The sequence below is a fragment of the Nicotiana tabacum genome, chromosome 10, assembly GCF_000715075.1.
Source record: "Nicotiana tabacum cultivar K326 chromosome 10, ASM71507v2, whole genome shotgun sequence".
NCBI lineage: Eukaryota > Viridiplantae > Streptophyta > Magnoliopsida > Solanales > Solanaceae > Nicotiana > Nicotiana tabacum.
The window spans coordinates 151,399,174-151,420,395 of record NC_134089.1 but is presented as its reverse complement, the minus strand read 5'-3'; the positions used below and the strand labels follow the sequence as shown (position 1 = coordinate 151,420,395).

At 38.2% G+C, this 21,222-nt stretch overlaps 2 protein-coding genes across 3 annotated transcripts; one reads left to right on the top strand and one right to left on the bottom strand.

Moving 5' to 3' along the window:
* Positions 1-329: 329 nt before the first annotated feature.
* Positions 330-10,225, bottom strand: LOC107830624 (protein argonaute 16). 2 transcript variants are annotated; one of them, XR_012695824.1, is made up of 24 exons: positions 10,007-10,217; positions 8,874-9,109; positions 8,582-8,787; positions 8,273-8,488; positions 8,060-8,196; positions 7,883-7,980; positions 7,706-7,803; positions 7,452-7,623; positions 7,238-7,354; positions 7,058-7,165; positions 6,911-6,973; positions 6,459-6,572; positions 6,215-6,380; positions 6,021-6,133; positions 5,791-5,928; positions 5,571-5,701; positions 5,416-5,481; positions 2,166-2,220; positions 1,998-2,061; positions 1,579-1,690; positions 1,418-1,491; positions 1,110-1,204; positions 1,000-1,031; positions 330-837 (listed from the first exon to the last, which is right to left on the bottom strand). XR_012695824.1 is itself a non-coding variant. In XM_016658245.2 (23 exons), exons 2-23 carry the CDS (start codon positions 9,087-9,089, stop codon positions 662-664), a joined length of 2,712 nt encoding a protein of 903 aa, XP_016513731.1. In that variant the 5' UTR covers positions 9,090-9,109; positions 10,007-10,225; the 3' UTR covers positions 330-661. The 2 variants fall into 2 exon arrangements, 1 of the variants encoding a protein (XP_016513731.1); XM_016658245.2 differs by lacking the exon at positions 2,166-2,220 and having other exon boundaries at positions 10,007-10,225.
* A 3,833-nt stretch (positions 10,226-14,058) lies between these two features.
* On the top strand, positions 14,059-14,472 carry LOC142165468 (uncharacterized). The gene has a single exon (XM_075224016.1). It carries the CDS (start codon positions 14,059-14,061, stop codon positions 14,470-14,472), a length of 414 nt encoding a protein of 137 aa, XP_075080117.1.
* Positions 14,473-21,222: the final 6,750 nt, after the last annotated feature.

The window sequence follows — 21,222 nt, the reverse complement described above, 5'->3', positions numbered from 1 at the left end:
AATATGCGTGTATACTACTTGACATAAATGATGGCCGCAAGAATTTATCAATAATCAAATTATACCTAATTCAAAAGTTGAAGAATTAATATATTTTTTTTCCTCGGGGAATTTTGATACATTGCGAATGCAAAGATATGAATGAACCAAAGGTTTAACGGTGAGAAAATTTAATTTCGATTCAGATACAAATTTGGACCTTTTCCTTTTGAGAAATTTGGGTTAGACGTGATCAAAGTTAACACTTTCTGACTCATTCTCCAAGTCGGCAATCTTATTAGCAAATAAAAATAACTTTAAATTTGTGAATATTCATGAAGGCAATTGCATGACGGACGAATTTCATTTCAATACTATATAGACCAAAGCTTCCTGGTGTTTAACAAATCAGGCGCACCAAATTTAGGCCAAAAATTGACTATACAAAAGTCAGTCCTAAATTCTAAATAGCTACAAGTAGCTGTACCAAAATTCTATGCCCTTTAAACAGTGATATTTTTAGCCTAGTTACTTCCAGAAAACTGTCAGAAATAAGATGTTTTGCCCCTTGTTAGACGACCTAAAAGTGCTTGACTAAAGCCTCCACAAAACTTGGAGCCATAGAGTATAGAGTATTATACTACCCAAGAATTTACAGCATGTGCAGTTGAAAACTTCAACTTCAACAGAAAAACATTGAGTCACTGACATTCATGTGCAACCTGGGCAGTTCAGTAACCGAGGTGCTCCCAATTGATTTGACGCTGCCGTGTCCTGAAGAAGTTTCGGAGAGATCTTCGAACTTCACAAACTGTGCAAATTGTTGTGCTGCTAGATGTGCATAACGGACAGGAGCCACTGCAGCAACAATGAAATTAGATAATATGCTAACTTTTGCTAATTCTGTAATTTAAGATGACTGATAACAGTTTCACTATCACATGCCTATCTATGTCTCTTAACATTTCAATCTCTCCCTAGGAACAAAAAAGAAAGTAATGCAAGGATAAACAGAATTACCAATAGAGGTCGCAGTCGTGCTCCTTTGATACCTGAAAGACAGCAAAGCACTATCACATTGAACTTGCAAATTCATTCATAACTTATAGATTGCATATCAGATAGCTTACACATATGATAGTGAATGTATGAGATTTTGCAGGACATCAGGTGAGAAACCAATCTCATCGAGCAATACATGATAATGTGCAGGTCTAGTTGTTCCCTGTTGTAAAATTCATAGACAGACTAGCTCAGTTCAATTTGTTTTCATATTGTTGAAGCGCTGAAGGAGATGAAGGAAGAAATTCAAAAGCGCAGGTTATACATAATGACACAAGAAATAGCTAAGAAACTGCTGGAACAGGTCCTATATGCCATGATAAATAGGACAACATCTAGGAAAACCCCAACGGGTAAAAGGATCTGAGTAACTTACTATCATTCCCGCATGTGCACACATGAAAAAGTCATTATTTCTTGGATGCACAATGTTTGTGTCTACAACAGTACCTGAGGGAGAGAGACGGTGTGTCTTAGAGACTACTTTAGAACAGATCACTTGAAGCAGAACAAACGAATTGCTGGAAAGTTAAAGACCTGGTGGAACATTTTCAGGTGCACTAGCTTGAAACAGTTTCGTATGGTGATTTTTTTGTGCCACAATCAAGGTGAACTTGGGGATGTCTCCCTCACCAAGATGCTTGTATGCCTGCTTTTGGAAAATGCCAGACGTATTAAACATACCAGGAACTAATAACTGATGGACAGCATATAGAACTCAGATCCTAAGAGATGCCTAAATTTAAAGTATTATTACTCTATTCCAGAGCATTAGCTGCAAAAGTTCAGTGCGTAACCTGTGGATATTCCATTCCTTTAAATGTTTTTGTCATGAAAAAATTAAAGTAAGAAATTAAACATCTCCACAAGCAAAACAAAAAAAACTATTTTATGATGCAGTGTTAAGTGAGTGCATTGGAATGGCAAAAGACATTTTTCAGATAGATGGACATTACCTTGATCATTTGATCTAGCTCAAGGTTCAGAACTTGACTGAACTGTGATTCACTGACGCCATCCCTAACAAAGGAAATTTTAAGTTGATCGCAAATGGCTAGCAATATAATATTAATGAACAATCATCATGTGATTGCAAACAAAAACTTGAAATAGGACTGCTATACCATTTCAAAATTATAGGACTGCTATAAAAGTCACAGCCACATATATTGCAATATTCTGCAGAAGTACAGAGTACAATGGTTAAAATTCACCTTCTCGCCTGATACCCTTATATAGTTGTGAAGTTCCCCATTTCGCCAAAAATAAATTGCATATCATAAGGACATAATGTACCATTTCAATCTATCCAGGTAAAGATATTTTGTTCTATCAAAAGGTTCTCAAGATTGATAGGATATGAAGATGACATCTAAGAACACAGATCTGCAACTCGCATCTTCTCATTGGAGAAACTGTAAGATTTATGATTTGTTTGTCTCAGAAAGATAGGCTCCAACTTTAACATTGTATAGTGTGCTTTATGATACTCATTCCTATTAACTTTGTGTTTTAAATATGGTGTACCCATGCCAGCTTGCCCGCACCTTGACTAATCCACCAATGTTTATATCCCACTTCTCTTTTGGCCAACGGAAACAGTTTTCCAGAAAAACTACATATATGTGGATTCAGCTTCTTTTCTTTTTATTATTTGTTATGTGAATTTGAAACAGTAAGATCTATTTTTTTGACCAAGGCTTATATCTAATTCCTTTCCAAATCTATCTATCTATCTATCTATCTATATATATATATAATTGAGGGCCATACACACGGATACGTGGCACTTCTCTTTAAGCAGCAATTGCATTTATTTTTTTCTAGAAATTTTAGGGGTTTCCTCTGATTTTTCACTATCAAAGACCAAAAAAGCACGCAAAACAAAAACGCTGCTTCAAAAACAATACTGTTTCTTTCTACACCGATTCTTTACTCTTCTAACTTTTGTCTTTCCTCTCTCTTTCTCTATTACATTCTCCGGCTTGCTGCCACCGTTCGTATTCAGACCTACTGTCAGGTATCTTCTTCTATTTTCCTATTTCTTTTTCTTTTCTCTTTAGTTTGCCGCTTTGGCTGTGAGTCTCAAAGTTCATTCATTTTTTCGGTTTTTTCAATTTGTTAACGAAGATTGAATGACCATACATATCAAAACAATGAAGATTGAATATACTAATTTTGTGAAAGTTATTGTGATTTGTAATCTTGATGTGCAGACTAACATTGTCTTATTATTGGTTAATATGTCATTGACTTATACAGAAGAATTTTTGAAACCAAAAATCCTCTCACGAAATCTTCACAACCATACAAACGTAAAGGGATGAAATACAACAGAGCAAACACATGCTTATTTTGACGCCCATGAAGTGTTCGAAAAAAGACCCTATAGGTTGACCTTCCCCATAGAATTATGAAATGCTGCTATTTACTCAACAAATGCCGGTTTGAAATCCTTTTGAAATACATATTTACCAACTATGCCTTCTTGAATATATTTGTAATGTTAAATTTTAGACTCTTTCAACTTAACACTATTAAACAGGAAATAATGGAAACTAATATGTTGTGATCGTTCACTTCTGCAATTTACATTTACAGTTTCACTTTCACTTCGGACCATTAACTTTTGCTGATATCAGCAAAGAGCGTTGTTTTGCTGATATTTTTAATTAATTGTGACAAAGTTTGACAACAATATCCACAGAAGTTGATCATAATATAGTGATGTGGAGTTTAGGCTATATAAGATTTTCTATGCCGTGTTAGATATTGGTATTGGATAGTGCTTCAACTTCCTGTTACTTTTTAGTTTCATTATGAAGTACAAGAATGTTGTTTTACTGATATTTAAAATGGTAACAATGTTTGACAACACTATCTATAAAAGTTGATTATAGTATAGTGATATGGAGCTTAGACTTGATTGAAAGAACATTCCTTAACGAGAAATTGATAAACAAAAATAAATTTAAAGTTGCATAATAGTTATGGTTTATTAACTTGGGAATGAATGAGTTAACAATAAAAACTTATCTTTAATAGTTTTTTGTCGTTTTTCTTTGTAGACATTGCTTCTCCTATTGTTTACATACAAATCCGGTTCTCTCCTCTTCGCCAATTATCACCTCTGCATCTATTTTAGTAACCCTATTCAGAGAATGAGGCGGAATATCAACTTTCAAGTCACTGTTTGTTTGTTTTATATCTTCGGTCCACGGAGGTTTGTTGAATCAGTGTTGTGTTGCGGTAAAGAGATGTAAACAATCGGATCTATGTTGTTGCTCCAACTTCACCGTTTCTTCAACAAATAGAAGCTTTCACCACTTTCATTAACCATTGTTTAATATGAATACAAATTAAGTTGGCAGCAACCATCAGGAAGCCCTTTGCTTAGTCTAATGGTGTTTTTAAAGTATGCAGCTTAGTTCAAGAATAGGTATAGATCAACATTTGCTAAGTGAGGATCCACTTTAGTTTACATTCACTATTTTCTTAATGGCTGAGATAAAAACTAACAATTTGTAAATTGACAATGTTAATTATGTTGCGTTGTTTAGTAATATAGTATTCTTTCTGTTTCCTCAAGTCTTGGAAAATATTTGTTAGCAACAGACTTCAGCCCATCTCATCAAGAAATGCAGAGTAGTAGATATATGCTTACTGGCGCATTGTGTTACCCTTGAGATGGGAACAAAGGTGGAGGTTCACAGAAGTTGGGGCTAGCAAGATCCACAAATGTCAACTGCATATAGTTACAAAATCATATAATAACAGTTTTGGTTGCTTCTTTTCTTCAAAGTTTATTTTATTAATTGATATCTTTAATTTTTAAATTTTTTTTTTTAAGAATTGGTGAAGTTCATCATCAATTGTTTGACAATATTCCATTTTTGAAACTTTTAGGATTTATAGAAAATCAATTAGTTTTGATTCCTTTGCTTATTTAAGTCTATCTTTAACTTCTTTTAATTTCAAATGTTATATATCTCACAAATTTCAATACTCAAGTATTAGGAAGTATAAGTATATAACAAAAGCTAATCCTTAATAGGCTAAGAAATTTTGAAAGTGGCGGGAGATAAAAGAAGAAGAGAGGAAGGTGTAATGAAACAATTTAACAAGTGACTTATGTGTTTCTTTAGTTGCACATAGACGAAAAAAGTACTTTATAAGCTTTTTGAGGGATGGCATCTAATTTCATTATTAGCTTACTAACTTACTAATTTCAATATAAATATATTCATGCAAATTTACTAGTATAAAGCTAAATGTGAGGCTGAACCAACAAATTTTTATTTAACTTTAGCAGCTGTCATTGCTCATATGTGGGACAGCATCTGCAGCAGACTTCAGACATAAATATTGGAATACCTGAAGACAATAATTTGAGCTGGTTTATGGCCGTTACATGTCCTATAGAAGTCCAGAAGAAGTTCTCTGCAGCACAAGTAAATTTGTATAATTTAAATGCTTCTATACATAGGTTGTCATAGAAACTTGACATATTATAGGCAATAAAGATGCACCCCATGATTCCTTCATCGTCTCCATTTGGTAAAGGCTTGTATAAGGATTCTATAATTTCTAACTTTGGAGATTGACTACGGACAACTGCCCTGTACTTGGATATTAATGGCCAATATAAGGATCCCACAACCTGGAAGAACAGTGATAATAAGGCAGAACAAATCAGTTGCAACGCTATTGACAAAAGAAAGGAGAAAATATTTTGGGAAGAAGATCAACCGCAGCAATTGATGGAATATCTGATTGACCAGGAGATCCATGAGAGACATCCATGCCCAGAATCATTGTTGGAGTTTCCTGAATATGCGGCAGATAAGATGCATGTTCCATAGCCAACAATGAATTGGTCCCTCCAAGCTATTAAACACAAGCAAAAAAGACTATCCTAGTTCAGAAAAACTGAAAATAGAAAAAAATCCAAACTGTTGATCACAAATTCAAAAGACTACCTTTGCATTAATTTTGAGAAGCACATTCGTTAGATATTGATCATTGATCTTTAACGGAGAGATACATTGAGTAACAATTCCCAAGTCAGTCAAGCTTTTTTTCTTCCAAGGTCCTTGACATTATGAAATGTATAAGTTAGTATAGGATATTGAAACCAAAGCGAGCAGGTCTAACATTGTAATTAGTATATTACCATATATCTCTGAGTTTTTTCGCTCTGGCAAGACACAGAGAAGAAAGTCAGGAGGGCCAGGAAGTCTAGCTATTATCTCTTCGAACATCTTTTCTACTCGAATTACAGGCCCAGCTCGCCTATTCTGGGGATCTTCCTCAATGAGTGTATGTGGGCGTTCAAAATGCTGATAAAGAAGAATTTGAACTCAGAATTCATCGCAACAAAATTAAACAATGAAAGATGTAGATGTAGCGCTACATACAATGCCTTTGGTCCTTCCACAACTAATAAGCTCCCTCGAAAGGTGACTTGTATCACAACGGGCAGAGAAGTTGACCACTGCCCAGCGTTCAATTCGTGCAGGGGTCAAAAGATGCTACAAGAAAGGGAAAAAAAAAGGTAGAGAGAGATGGAAGGTATGGTTCAAACGAAAAACTGCAGAAAACTTTTATAACATTTTCACTACAGTTGGTTAAGTCTAACAATAGAAACTTTTTTTCATTTTCACAAAGATTATCCTCAGATATGGAGAATAATGAGGATAAATTCATATCCGCCATCCCTCCTCTCCTTCATAGTCAAGTTCTCAAAAGGTTGATCCCCATGTAGTAACAAAATAATAGAGGACAACCACAGATGATTATTTCCACCTCTCCTTATATTTGCTGTTTATCGCGCCAGACTGCAAGGTGATATTATGCGGTTAAATTGTACCTTGTTATTAAAATTCCATCGGCCGTTGCGGGGAACGACCTCTTCGCCATTACCAGCCTTCAACTAGAGATTGTAAGATAATATAAGTAAAGTCAGAAAAAAATAATTAAATTTTAATGAACACCGTTCAAGATGTATAGATACTACCTTTGGAGCCTCAAGGACCCTGCCGTTAATTTGAATGAGCTGCTTTTCTATCGAGACTCCACAAGTGGCAAGAAGGGGATCATCATCATAGCTGTAGTCCCTGACAGCCTGCCAAATTTCCAGTAAGGTACAGAAGCAAAAATTAAAAGTACCAGCACAATCAAACCTGCACCAACTTACATCTGTTATAACTTTAATTCGTTCTCGAGGCTTCTGCCTTGATTTTTCAACTAAAGATGCCCGCTGCACTGATGATAACACTTTTGTGTATCTTTGAAGGGAGACCAAATAACACAGCTGAATATTAAGGAAAGAAAAAAATTTGGCTCTTAGAAGCTGGTTTAGTTAATTAGGGTCCAGTAATGTAAAAAGAAAGAATAATAACTCTGCACACCTCCAGTGGCAGATAGTTTGGTCGTTTCGGTTTTCCGACATCCAGGCATGGCATATAAGCAGAGTTTGAAAGTTCTATGTTACGGTGTTTAGTGAAGTACTCATAAACAGTTATCTCTATGGTCTCTCCTCCATTATCTAGGCCATCACCATTTTTTACTTTCATAGAAAATCTATTAAAAAGGCAACAAAAGTAGATGTTACATATCTCTGAGTAGTTAGTAATAAATATGCACAAGACAAATAGACACTCACAACTGTTGATTGCAAGGTCTCTCACTCAGACCGATGATTTTGAATTCCTTGTTGCTGTGCTTAGCTTTAACTCTCAGATTCTTCAACATTCTTTTTGCCTGTATAAAACTGGAAGTTAGCGAAGCGTGGAGAGCTGAAAGAAAGAAGAGTTTTAGCGTGTAGTTAGATATTACTCACTCTTGCCCAATCAATATAACGAGGCTCCTTTACATTCTGGTTAGCGAGTAAAAAGTCGATTACAGGTCCAGGTGATAGGATCATAGTTGTAGACACATCTACAACCAGGAAGTAAGCAGAATTAAGATTTATAAAAATTATAGAAGACAGCTAGACTGGAGAGTTTCTAAGTACTACCCATGTTCAAGGTCAATCCATCAAGGGTTGGACGAAAGCTGGAATGGAGCCCCTTACAACCCATTACACCCCCTCCAACATCTGTGAAGTTCCTTGAGTCGTCATGAAAAAATGACTGTCTAACCAAGAGGCATCCTCTGTGACCAACATGAATATCTGGATAAGTTTTGGCTCGGGAAAAGATTGACGGTCATTAGAATAACAGGGAATTACCTATTAGCAGCTTGTTGTCGCAATATAATGTCCAGAACCCTCAATGCATCTTGAACATTTTCCGCATCAGCTCCTTGAAGGGCAAGAGAAATGGACTTTAATGGTATTTTAGCTGCAAAGTTGATCTCCACCCGGAAAGCTTTTGAATGAAGAGAACGCTTAGATCTTTTACTAGAGTGATTGTTGCTTCCATTATCTGAGGGGCTCTCACTAGCACTACAAACAAAGTATAACATAAGCTTAAGGTACATTATAGAAGCCTTAAAGTAACTGCGACTATAGAGTCAAAGATTTTTTCAAGGATATTACTGCTTTGCACTAGACTCTTCAACAACCACCGTGAATTCCACTTTGTTGCGTGGCAGAGGTCCCACTGTGTACAAACTCTTCTCTCCATCGTAAACAAATTTCTTTCCCGCAAATTCAGATGAGTATGTTTCGTGAATTTTATCTATGATTTTTCTTCCAATCCGCTTGATGTTAACATCCCTCTTTTCATCACAAGTTATAGAGACCTGTAATAGTGCAACACAGAAATTTGGTTAAGTGCACGGGGAGCTTCAAAATGACTGAAGAAGGACTCAATAATTAGCAATCATACACTGTATTGGTAAAATATTTCATCAGGACATTTGACAGAAACTTTTAAGTGGTTTGCGAGCAAAGTAATCCCTCGTCCAGATGTTCCATTCCCAGGCCTCGACATTACAGTACGCTTGGGCTGATCAACTCTCTCTGGCTCCGCGTCCAACGCTATAACTGGTGGTGCTACTGCCACAGGTGGGCAAAAACTCTGTCTTCCCTCACTTCCTTCCATATTTCAAGTGGAACAGTCACCTAGGAGAAATTTTTATTAGCTGGATAAACGCCAAAAGAAGAAGGCTACTGAAATCAGAGTTCTTTCTAAACCGTCTCCTCAATTTATACCCCTCTATGGATACATCATATGCGCACAACTACAAAATTTAAGCTTGTTATAGTTTCTTGTCTGACAAGGATAATGTAGTTAGAATATATATCAATCAACCAACTACACCTCAATTCCAAACTTCTTGTGGTAGGCTATCATAAGAACATGGGTGGAGCTAGACTATAGCTTACGGGTTCGGCCGAACCCAGAAGCTTTAGTCGAAACTCTGTAATTGTCTTAATAAATTCATATTTATAAATTATTAATTTAGAACCCGATAACTTAAAAAGACTAGAATCCCTAACCCTTAAACTTCAAATCCTAGCCCCAACTCTGCATATGAAACCATGTATCTCATCCACTCTACTCAAATCAAGTTAATATTTAATCTTCATGAAAAGCAGTACACTGTATGCAAAGTAATTTATGGTCAAATAGTTCAAACGTGATGAAGACAATAAGTAGAAACATCAAATTACACGCAAAAAATGTATTTAATTTTTTAAATTCATATATTAGAAACTTTGAACATTGAAAGAATAAATCACTAAGAAAAATGCCCAAAAAGAAGTGGACGAGTAAATATGCATTTAACACTGTATCAGAGTGAATCTTTTCTGAAACTGAAAATCAAGAAATTTAATTGCATGCAGACTAAAATAGGCAAAATTGAGCAATTAATACAAAAACTACTAGTTATCAAAATATTCATTAAAACAAAATTAGTACTCGATGCACATTATGAAAAAAAATTATAATTAGAAAACTCGAGAATGTAGAAGAAGTAAATGAAAACGGAGAACAGAAAGTTAGATAAATTTCACCTTAGGTGAATGAAACCGGAATGGCTTTTCTCTGTTAGGGTTTCCGATTCAGCATATGCTTTTTGGAAATTTCTGGAAATTTTTGCTTCTCCACTGCTATCACTCAGTACCAAGTCACCAGTGAGAAAGTGGCGAGACAAAACAGTGGAGGGAAAGACCAAAAAGAAAAAAGGACTTGACCAATTGCTTTGCTTAACGCGAATTTCCTTCTTTTTCTTTGTTTCTTTCTGCTTACTACTACTAAACGATTATTTGCGATCACAGCCGTCCAGTTTTCAGAAGATTTGAAGTTTCCTATGACTCTTAGTAGATGTAATTTTTGGATGGTAACTCAATTTTTATTTAATTTTATTAAATTATTTTCTATAATAAAAAGGTTATTAAACTTTGTCTAGGTATCACAAAAGTTACTAAATGATATTTTGTACCTTAAATGTTAGTACTTAACTTGCCTAAAGTTATTGAATTATTTTTTACTACAGTGCAAAGCAAAGTCCTGGTATGTTCTAAATATCCTAAAATTCGTTTCATTGACATCCAATGAGATTAGCCTGGATTACTCGTGTATCGACTTAATTTACTTATAGCACAAGCTATATCTGGTCGTGTACAATCCATGATATACATTAAACATCCCAACACACGAGCATAATCCAATTGTGATATGCTTTGGCCTTTGTTCTTTGCTAGTGCAAGATTCATGTCAATTGGAGTCTTTGCAACTTTAAAATCTAAGTGCTTGAATTTTTCAATATTGTTTTAATGTAATGAGATTGTGACAATACCAGACCTTGAGGAGTCTTATGGATCTTAATACCCAGAATTAAATCGGCAACTCCCAAGTCTTTCATATCAAACGTGCTAGTAAACATACGTTTAGCCGCATTTATGTTGGTAATGCCATTACTCATTATCAACATATCATCCACATATAAGCAAACAATGACTATGTGATTCAGAACATTTTTAATGTACACACATTTATCACATTTATTTATCTTAAAACCATTTGACAACGTTGTTTGGTCAAATTTCGCATGCCATTATTTGGGTGTTTGTTTTAGTCCATAAAGGAACTTAACAAGTCTACACACCTTCTTTTCTTTACCTGGAACCGCAAACCCTTCGGTTGTTCCATGTAGATTTCTTCCTCCAAATCTCCATTTAAGAAGGTCGTCTTAACGTCCATTTGATGAATTTTAAGAGCATAAACCGCAGCTAATGCTACTAATATTTGTATGGATGTAATTCTTGTAACTGGAGAGTATGTATCAAAATTGTCAAGACTTTCTCGTTGTTTATACTCTTTGACCACAACTCTTGCCTTATATTTATCAATAGTTCCATCATCTTTCATTTTCCTCTTAAAAATCTATTTAGAACCTAACGGTTTATTTCTAGGAGAAAGATCAACCAATTCCCATGTATGGTTGTTCAATATGAATTCTATTTAACTATTGACTGCCTCCTTCCAAAATAATAATTCCGAAGAAGACATAGCTTCTTCAAATGTTCGAGACTCATTTTCCAATAAGAAAGTCACAAAATCTGGTCCAAATAAAGTAGACGTTCTTTGACATTTACTACGTCTTGGATCCTCCTGATTAGACGTACTTTCTTTTGTTTCTTCCCGAGGTCGATTAGATCTTTCACCAATCGACTCACATTCCTTTATATACTGATATATATATATATTCGAAGAACTCGAGATTATATGATTTTATAACCCTATGATTATGAATGTCGATATTTTCTGATTTATGAACCAGAAGTCGATATACTTTACTATTGGTCGCATATCATATGAAAACACAAATAATGGTTTACCCTATTGGGTTTAGGAACTTGCAGTCTTTGCGAAACACCCCCCACACTTTAAAATAATTCAAGTTGGGCTTCATCTCTTTCCATTTTTCATATTGGAATGGATTGAGTTTTTGCTAAGGGATACTCGATTTAATATCCAGTTAGCCGTAAGAATGGATTCCCCCTGCAAGTTCTGTGGCAAACTGAAACTTATCAACAAGGCGTTCATCATCTCCTTTAACGAACGATTCTTTCTTTTCGCAATTCTATTGGATTGGGGCATGTAAGGGGCCATTGTTTGATCAATAATTCCATATTCTAAACATATTTCTTCAAAAGGAGATTCGTATTCACCACCCTATCACTTCTTATCATTTTGATTTTCTTGTTAAGTTGCATTTTAACTTCATTTTTGTATAGCTTGAATGCATCTATTGATTTATCTTTACTATTAAGTAAGTAAATACAGCAATATCGAGTACTATCGCCAATAAAAGTTATGAAATTCTTCTTTCCACCGCGAGATGGTATTGACTTTATCTATGTGAATTAAGTCTAAAGAATTTGAATTCCTTTCAATTAACTTATAAGGATGTTTAACATACTTAGATTCCACACATATTTAATATTTTGATTTGTCCCATTCAAACTTAGGCAATACTTCTAAATTAATTATTTTTTCGCAAGGTTTTATAATTGACATGTCACAAACGTATATGCCATAAATCATTTGACTCAAGTAAGTAAGAAGAAGCTGAAATTTTATTATTCTCAATGACAATTACATTCAGTTTGAAAAGTCCCTCAGTGAGGTAACCTTTTCCTACAAACATCTTGTTCTTACTTATTACAACCTTATCAAGTACAAAAATGCATTTAAACCTATTCTTGACGAGAAGTGCAGTAGAGACTAAGTTCTTCCTAATTTTAGGAACATGAAGGATGTTATTCAGAGTCATCACCTTGCTAGATGTCATTTTCAGAAATATCTTGCCACATCTTTCAATCTTGGCTGTTGCAGAATTTCCCAAGAAAGCATATCTTCGGGTCCAATGGGAGCATATGTAGCAAACTCTTCTCCAACAACACAAATATGGTGAGTGTCTCCAGAATCATTCCACCATTCCCTAGGATTTCCCACCAGGTTACATTCATAAAGCATAACACACAAGTCATCAAAATCTTCGTGCTTTTCAACCATGTTTGCTTGACCCGTCTTCTTGTCTTTCCTTGGAGCACGACAATCTACAGATTTGTGTCCAGCTTTTCCATAGTTGTAGCAATTTCTTTTGAACCGTTTCTTGCTTGGGTTGTTTTTTGAAGGCTTCTTCCTCTTTTTATTATTTTGTGGAGCATCCTCAACAATATTTGCTTCCATTATTGTTGAGTTTTCAGGACCTTTCTTTTCAACAACTTTATTGTCCTCTTCGATCCTCAACCGAACAACAAGATCTTCGAGCCACATCTCATTGCATTTGTGTTTCAAGTAATTTTTGAACTTCTTCCACAAAGGAGACAACTTCTCAATCATTATTGCAACTTGAAATGCTTCATTGATTACAAGACCTTCAATAAAAATTCTATTAGTAATAATAATATAATTAATACTTTCAACATAAGTATTAATTCGACTTATACCTTTAGCAAGGAGATCGTGAATAATCACTTGCAATTCCTGGACTTGGGTAATAACAGACTTGCTATCTACCATTTTGTAGTCCAAAATTCTTCAACCCGGCATCCTCAGTTTTGTATATCTTTTCAAGCGCAATCCACAATTCTTTTGACGTCACCACATTACTATAGATGTTATACAAATCATCCTCCAATCCGCTAAGAATATAATTCTTGCACAAAAAATCAGAATGCTTCCACGCTCAGTCACGAGAAAGTATTCATTGTCTGGAGTTTCGTCAGGTAGAACAGGAACATCTTCTTTAATGAACTTCTGTAGACTTAAAGTCGTCAAGTAGAAGAACCTCTTCTGCTACCACCGCTTGAAATCAATCCCGAAAATTTTTCGGGCTTTTCTGCCGGTGCCGGTGTTGTTTGGCTTGTTGATGCATTGACAATCACCATAGGAACAGGCTAATTTCTGTTCTCAGTCGTCATTTTTATAAAAGAATGACACAAATAATATTTAATATACGGCGAAGTTTTTATATTTTCAAACCAATATATACCAACGACAAAGCTCAAGAGTTAGGGAAGAAGTTGTGGGGTAGGATGCGTCTAGTATGTGGTCCATGACTGCGGATTGTATTAGGGTAGCTGCTGGAGAGGTCTTAGGGGTAACGAAGGGTTCTCCTGGGGGTCATAAAGGGGAGTGGTGGTGGAATGGAAAGGTTCAAGGTAACATGGGAGCTAAGAAAGCTGCTTATTTGAAGCTAGTAGAGAGTACAAACGAGGATGAAAAAAGGACTTATCGGGAGTGTTACATAAAGGCGAAGAAAGAGGCAAAGTTAGCAGTTACGACAACTAAGAACGCAATATTTGCTGGTTTGTACGAGGAGCTCGAGGGCAAAGGCGGGGATAAGAGGTTGTACCGGTTGGCCAAGGTGAGGGAGAGGAATGCCCGTGACTTAGACCAAGTCAAGTGCATCAAGGACAAGGATGACAAAGTGTTGATGGACGAGGCACTCATTAGGAGAAGGTGGTAGACATACTTCCATAAACTGTTGAATGAGGAGGGGGATAGACACATTGTGCTGGGTGAGTTGGAGCACTCCAGGAGTTGGAGGGATTTTGGGTACTGTAGGCGGATTACAGTAGAGGAGGTGGAGGGGGCGATACGTAAGATGTACATGGGCAGAGCAATGGGGCCAGACAAAATCTCAGTGGAATTCTGGAAGAGTGCGGGGTAGGCAGGTTTGGACTGACTCACTGGGTTGTTTAATGTTGTTATTAAGACAAAGAAGATGCCCGAAGAATGAAGGTGGAGTACGATGGTTTCGCTTTACAATAATAAGGGTGATATCCAAAATTGCAATAATTATAAGGGTATCAAGTTATTGAGTCACACTATGAAGGTTTGGGAGAGGGTGGTAGAGGCCAGGGTGAGGAGGTGCGTGTCTATTTCCGAGAATCAGTTTGGATTCATGCCGGGGCGTTTAACTACGGAAGCGATATATTTGGTAAGGAGATTAGTGGAACAGTACAGGGAGAGGAAGAAGGATTTGCATATGGTGTTTATTGACCTTGAGAAGGCATATGATAAAGTTTTGAGGGAGGTCCTATGGAGGTGTTTGGAGGTTAGCGGCATCCCGGTAGCGTACATTAGGGTGATTAAGGATATGTACGATGATGCTAAGTCTTGGGTGAGGACTGAGGGTGGTGACTCAAAGCATTTTCCTGTGGTGATGGGGTTGCACCAGGGATCGGCTCTTCGCCCATTTTTGTTTGCCTTGGCGATGGATGTACTGTCGCGTCAGATCTAAGGGGAGGTGCCTTGATGCATGCTATTTGCCGATAATATAGTGTTGATTGACGAGACGCGTAGCAAAGTTAACGCGAGGTTAGAGGTTTGGAGACAGACCTTGGAGTTCTAAAGGTTTCAAACTAAGTAGAACCAAGATAGAATACTTGGAGTGCAAATTCAGTGAGACCCATGATGTAGACATAGAGGTTAAGCTTGATGGTCAAGTTATCCCCAAGAGAGCGAGTTTTAAGTATCTATGGTCTATTATCCAGCGTAACGGGGAGATTGAAGAAGATGTCACACATCGCATTGGAGCGGGATGGATGAAGTGGAGGCTCACTTCCGGTGTTCTATGTGATAGGAATGTGCCGTTAAGACTTAAGGGTAAGTTTTATCGAGTGGTGGTTCGACCCGCTATGCTGTATGGGGCTAAGTGTTGGCCAGTCAAGAACTCCTACATGCAGAAGATAAGAGTAACAGAGATGATGATGTTGAGATTTATGTGTGGGTGTACCATGCTAGATAGGATTAAGAATGAAGCTATTCGGGACAGAGTGGGAGTAGCCTCCGTGGAGGACAAGATGCGGGAGTCGCGGCTGAGATGTTTCGGATATGTTAGGAGAAGAAGCATTGATGCCCTTGTCAGGAGGTGTGAGAGGCTGGCCATGAAGAGTTTGAGAAGGGGTCTAGGTAGGCCTAAGAAGTACTGGGGAGAAGTGATTAGGCAGGACATGGCATTGCTTCAGCTTACTGAGGACATGACCCTTGATAGGAGGGTGTGGAGGTCGAGGATTAAGGTAGAAGGTTAGTAGGTAGTTTATAGTGTTCATCGATAGGCTTAGTAGCGTGCATGTCCCTTCATATTCTTAGGTTTTTATTACGATATGTGATTTTGTTCGCCTCAGGTATTATATTCCTTGTTGCTATTGTTTGATACTACTTATCCTTTATCTCTCCCTTTTTTCTCTTCCATCTTTCTTCATTCCGTGCTTACCTCTTCTTCTTCTTACCCTTCCTGAGTTGTGGGTCTATTGGAAACATTTTCTCTACCTGCATTAGGTAAGGGTAAGGTCTGCGTATAGACTACCTCCCCAGACCCCACATGTTGGTATCAAACCGGGTTTGCTATTGTTGTTGTTGTAAACCAAATAAAATTGGAGTAAAAAATCCTGTAGATTTTAATCTCCAATAGAGTAGAAAATCACATAGATTTTAATCTCCAATGGAGTAGAAAATCTCTAGGATTTTAATCTCCAAATAACGGATAGTAAACCAAAACAGAATATACGTTAAAGTAAATAGTTGGAGTAGAAAGCCACTATAACAACTCGACCGGTTGTTTCGTGAATTATAGCCCCATTCCCCCATTTCTGCTTTTTTATGTGTTCCTCAGCTGTATTTCATCATATTGTGTTGGTTGGTTCGGATCTGGAGTGGTTTCGGTGCGGAATGAGACACTTAGTCTCCTATTTAGAAGTTTAAGTTGAAAAAATCAACTGGATGTTGACTTATGTGTAAACGGTCTCGGATATGATTTATAATGGTTTGATTAGCTCTGTTAGGTGATTTTGGGCTTGGGAGCGCATCCGGAATGTGATTTGGAGGTCTGTGGTAGATTTAGGCTTGAATTGGCGAAATTGAAAATTTGATGTTCTTCGGTCTGCAGTGGAAATTTTGATATCTGGTTCGGACTGGAATTCCAGAAGTTGGAGTAGGTTCGTAGTGTCATTTGTGATGTGTGTCCAAAATTTTAGGTCATTCGGACGAGGTTTGGTGGGTTTCGACATCGTTTGTGGAATTCAGAAGTTTAGAAGTTCTTAGGCTTGAATTCGAGGGTAATTCGGTGTTTTGATATTATTTTGAGTGTTCGGAAGGTTCAACTGAGTTTGAATTTTGAAATGTGACTTATTGGTATTTTTTAGTTGAGGTCCGAGGGCCTCGGGATGAATTCAGATAGTTAACGGATGATTTAGAAGTGGGATTGTGCAGCTGAAGCTGCTGCTTCTGATGTTTCCGCACCTGTGGATTGGGGACCGCAAGTGTGAGGTCGCAGATGCGGTGGGGAAGCTGCAGATACAGAAGTTGAGAGCCAAGAGAAGAACCGCAGATGCGGTGAGTTTGACGCATCTGCGGGCCCGTAGGTGCGGTGCTTGGGGCACAGATGGTTGCTTTGGAATTTTAAGTGATTTCTGCAGGTGCAGTTTTTTTGACCGCATAAGCGGTTGTGCAGGTGCGAGAAAAGGGTCACAGGTGCGGAAATGCCTGGGCAGAAGATATAAATTGAACCCTTCGCGGAATTTGAGTTATTTCCACCATTTTTATTCGGACTTGGAGCTTTTTGGAGGGTTTTGAAGAGAGAATCAAGGGGGTTTACATTGAGGTAAGTTACTTGAGCTTAATACTTGTAATTATGGTAATTTTCAGTTGTTTAAGCATGAAATTAGTAGAAATTAGGGATGAAATTGAGGAGTTAGAGCTTGGAAATTGGAGAGTTTGATTTGAGGATTTGAGGGACCATTTGATATCGTATTTTGATGAATTTGGTATGTATTGACTCATGAGTGAAAGGAGTTTCCAGTTTTGGTATTTTTGTCAGATTCTGAGATGTGGCCCGAGGGTCGAGTTTGGGTGAATTTTGGGATTTTGGTATAAATTGATAGTTTTTCGTAAGGAATTGGTTCCTTGGCCTATATTGATTGCACTATATTGCTTTTGAGGTCGATTCTAGCGGAAAGAGCATTACAGAGTAGGGATTTGACCGGTTCGAGGTAAGTAATGATTGTAAATCTATTCCTGAGGGTATGAACCCCCGGATTTCACATCGTTTCGCTATTTTGAGGTGATGCACATGCTAGGTGACGAGCGTGTGGGCATGCACCATTGGGGATTATGACTTGGTCCGTCCTGTAGCAAATATAAAGTTGCATATTTGACTAAATTTATATGATACTTATGTGGTTTAGAAATAATTTCTATAAATTGGGGTTGCATGCCATATTTGGGCCTTGTGCCAGAGCTGTTTGGACCCTTAGGGGCCTTTTTTAATTATCCTCTCACTGTTTTGATTGAAAACCTATACTCAGTCATGCTATGTTTAACTAATTTCATAACTCAATCTTTATTACCCCGTTTTGATGCATATAAGATGTTATTTTGGGCTGAGCACCCTGTTTTTACTAATAGCTCCACTGGCTTGAGAGGTTTATGACTGAGTGAGGCCGAGGGCCTATTTTTTGTGAGGATATTATGGGATCGGGCTGCGCGCCACAGCATATTGTACTGATTCATGATTATGTGAGGCCGAGGACCTGATTGATTTATGCCACGAGGTGACTTATTATAGCACTTGAGCTGTAGTAGCCCCTCCAGATTCTGCACACCCCAGTGAGCGCGAATACCTTGAGTGAGTGATATGATGTTATGCCCGAGGGGCTGTTCTTGATTTATATTGTGCCCGAGGGGCTGTTTTACAGGTGATTGAGAGGTATGCCTGAGGGGCTGTATATGAGTGACTGTGAGGTTTGCCCGATGGGCTGTTTATGATTCTTGTTCGCCCGAGGGGCTGTTCACGAGTGATGTTTTGCCCGAGGGGCTATTTATGTTTTCATCATTTTTACTCACTATTTCAGCACTTGGAATTGAAAACTATTGAAAGATATTTTAAATGGTTTTTATTGAAACCAGATTTTTAAACGAGATGATTTAACTCACATACTGATTTGAAATCATGTTGTACTTACTAAAATTTCATGATGTGGTCTTTATGTGTTTCCTACTGCTCAATCTTTATTTACCTTTATTACTTACTGAGTTGGCATACTCACATTACTCCCTACATATTATTTGCAGATCCATGGGTTGCTGGACGTGCTAGCAAGCGTTGATTTCATCCGTCGCGGATATTTTGGAGTTGGCAAGGTAGTTGCATGGCGATTGCAGCCTTGCTCTTCTCCCACCTATCTTCCTATAGATTTTATTAGTTGATTTCCAGACTGTATTGGTCTTAGTATTTCGGATAGTTTTTTTAGTAGATGCTCATGACTTGTAACGCCCCGATGTCGGGCTTTTCTTTCCGTACTTTGTTATTCAGACTTATATTATGAAGTTTTATTAATTAATAGCTTAATGACATCTTCATTTTGGATTATCGGGTTGTTTTGGTAAAAGAGTCGGCTTGCCTCTTTCCACGTTAGACGCCATCACGACATGGTAGATTTGGATTGTGACAAATTGATATCAGATCCTAGGTTACATAGGTCTCACGGGGCATGAGCGGGTTTAGTAGAGTCTTGCGGATCGGTACGGAGACGTCTGTACTTATCTTCGAGAGGTTGTAGAACCTTTTGGAAAAACTTCATATTCTTGAATTCTTGTCATGTGAATCTGTTGATTCTGTTGACTAAACTTCTGCTTTTCTATTCTTTCATAGATGGTGAGGACACGTGCCACCGGTTAGGACGGATGGCCAAGTACCACCAATTGGGGCCGTGAGAGGCCGAGGTCGCAGTTGAGGCTAAGGTAGGGGCAGGGGTGTAGCTTGCACAATAGCTAGGGCAGTACCTACAGATCCACTAGCCACCACAGTACATGATCAGGTCCCGATTATGGACGCTCCAGCAGGTCCAGCTCAGGCACCGGCTATGCCTATTGTTATCCCAGGTCTTTAGGAGACCTTAACTCAAATCTTGACCGTGTGCACCAATCTTGCTCAGGCGGTCGCTATTTCTACTACAGAAGCTACTTCCCAGGCCGGGGGAGCTCGGACTCCTGCTACCCGTAAACCTGAGCAGGTTGTTCAGTGATTACAGACACCGAAGGCACCACCAGCCTAGCTGGTTGCACATGCTCAGGATTATGTAGTACCAGTCATGCCTGATGACGAGCATCATAGATTAGAGAGGTTTGGTAGGCTTCAGCCTCCGACTTTCAGTGGTACAGAGGGCGAGGATGCCTAGGGTTTCTTGGACAAGTGTTAGAGGATTCTACATGCATCGGGTATTCTGGAGACTAGTGGGCTCTTATTTACTACCTTTCAATTCTCTTGAGCTGCCTTTACTTGGTGGGAGGCTTATAAGAGGCATAGGCCTGTTGGTGCAGCGCTCCTTACCTGAAAGTAGTTCTCAATTCTCTTTTGGAGAAGTATGTGTCGTAGTCTCGCATAGAGGAGCTGTACAGACAGTTCGAGTAGTTGCGTTAGGATGATATGACTGTGATGTAGTACAAGATAAGGTTATATGAGTTAGCCCGTCATGCTATCTGGTTGGTTCCCACAGATAGGGAAAGGATAAGAAGGTTCGTTGATGGCCTCTCCTACGAGTTACGGATTCTTATGACCAGAGAGAGGGTATGTGGTGCTTCTTTTGAGGAGGTTGTTGACATTGCTCGGGACATAGAGTCAATTCGCCATTAGGAGTGAGTGAAGAGGGAGGCCAAGAGGCCTCATGGATCTGGTAGTTTTGAGGTGTTCCTCATGGGGGTCAATTTCAGCATGACAGAGGCCGTCCATTCAAACATGCTCAGTCAGCTCGCCCAGTTCACTGTGGGTCATCATCGGGCCATGGTTCTCACAGTTCTCATCAGGTCCATTCATCACTTAGTTCCCTCCCAACCCAGAGTTCATCCCGTGCTCCATCAGTTCAGGGCTCCTCCATGCCAGGTTCTTCTACCAGTCATCTTGGTGCTAGGGGTTCCCTTTAGTCCCCGTCACTAGCACCAAGGGGTTGTTATGAGTGTGGAAAGTTGGGGCATATATGGAGGCAGTGTCCTCGTCATCATGGGGGTCTGCCTTAGCAGAGGAGTCAACTATCGACTTCAGCACCAGTTGCTTCACAACCCACCTAGTCAGCTAGGGGTGGAAGACATTTAGCTAGGGGTTGCCCCAGAGGGGGAGGTCGATCATGTGGTGGTCATGCATGTTTCTATGCACTCCCAGCCATAACAGATGCTATTGTTTTAAATGTTGTAATCACAGGTATTGTCTCAGTTTGCCACA

Coding starts and splice junctions, on each gene's coding strand:
- LOC107830624 (XM_016658245.2), bottom strand. CDS start 9,089: ATGGAAGGAAGTGAGGGAAGACAGAGTTTTTGCCCACCTGTGGCAGTA. Junction 5,929..6,020: donor TTCTCAAAATTAATGCAAAG/GTAGTCTTTTGA, acceptor TGTGTTTAATAG/CTTGGAGGGACCAATTCATT. Junction 1,032..1,109: donor ATACATTCACTATCATATGT/GTAAGCTATCTG, acceptor GCTGTCTTTCAG/GTATCAAAGGAGCACGACTG.
- LOC142165468 (XM_075224016.1), top strand. CDS start 14,059: ATGACTGCGGATTGTATTAGGGTAGCTGCTGGAGAGGTCTTAGGGGTA.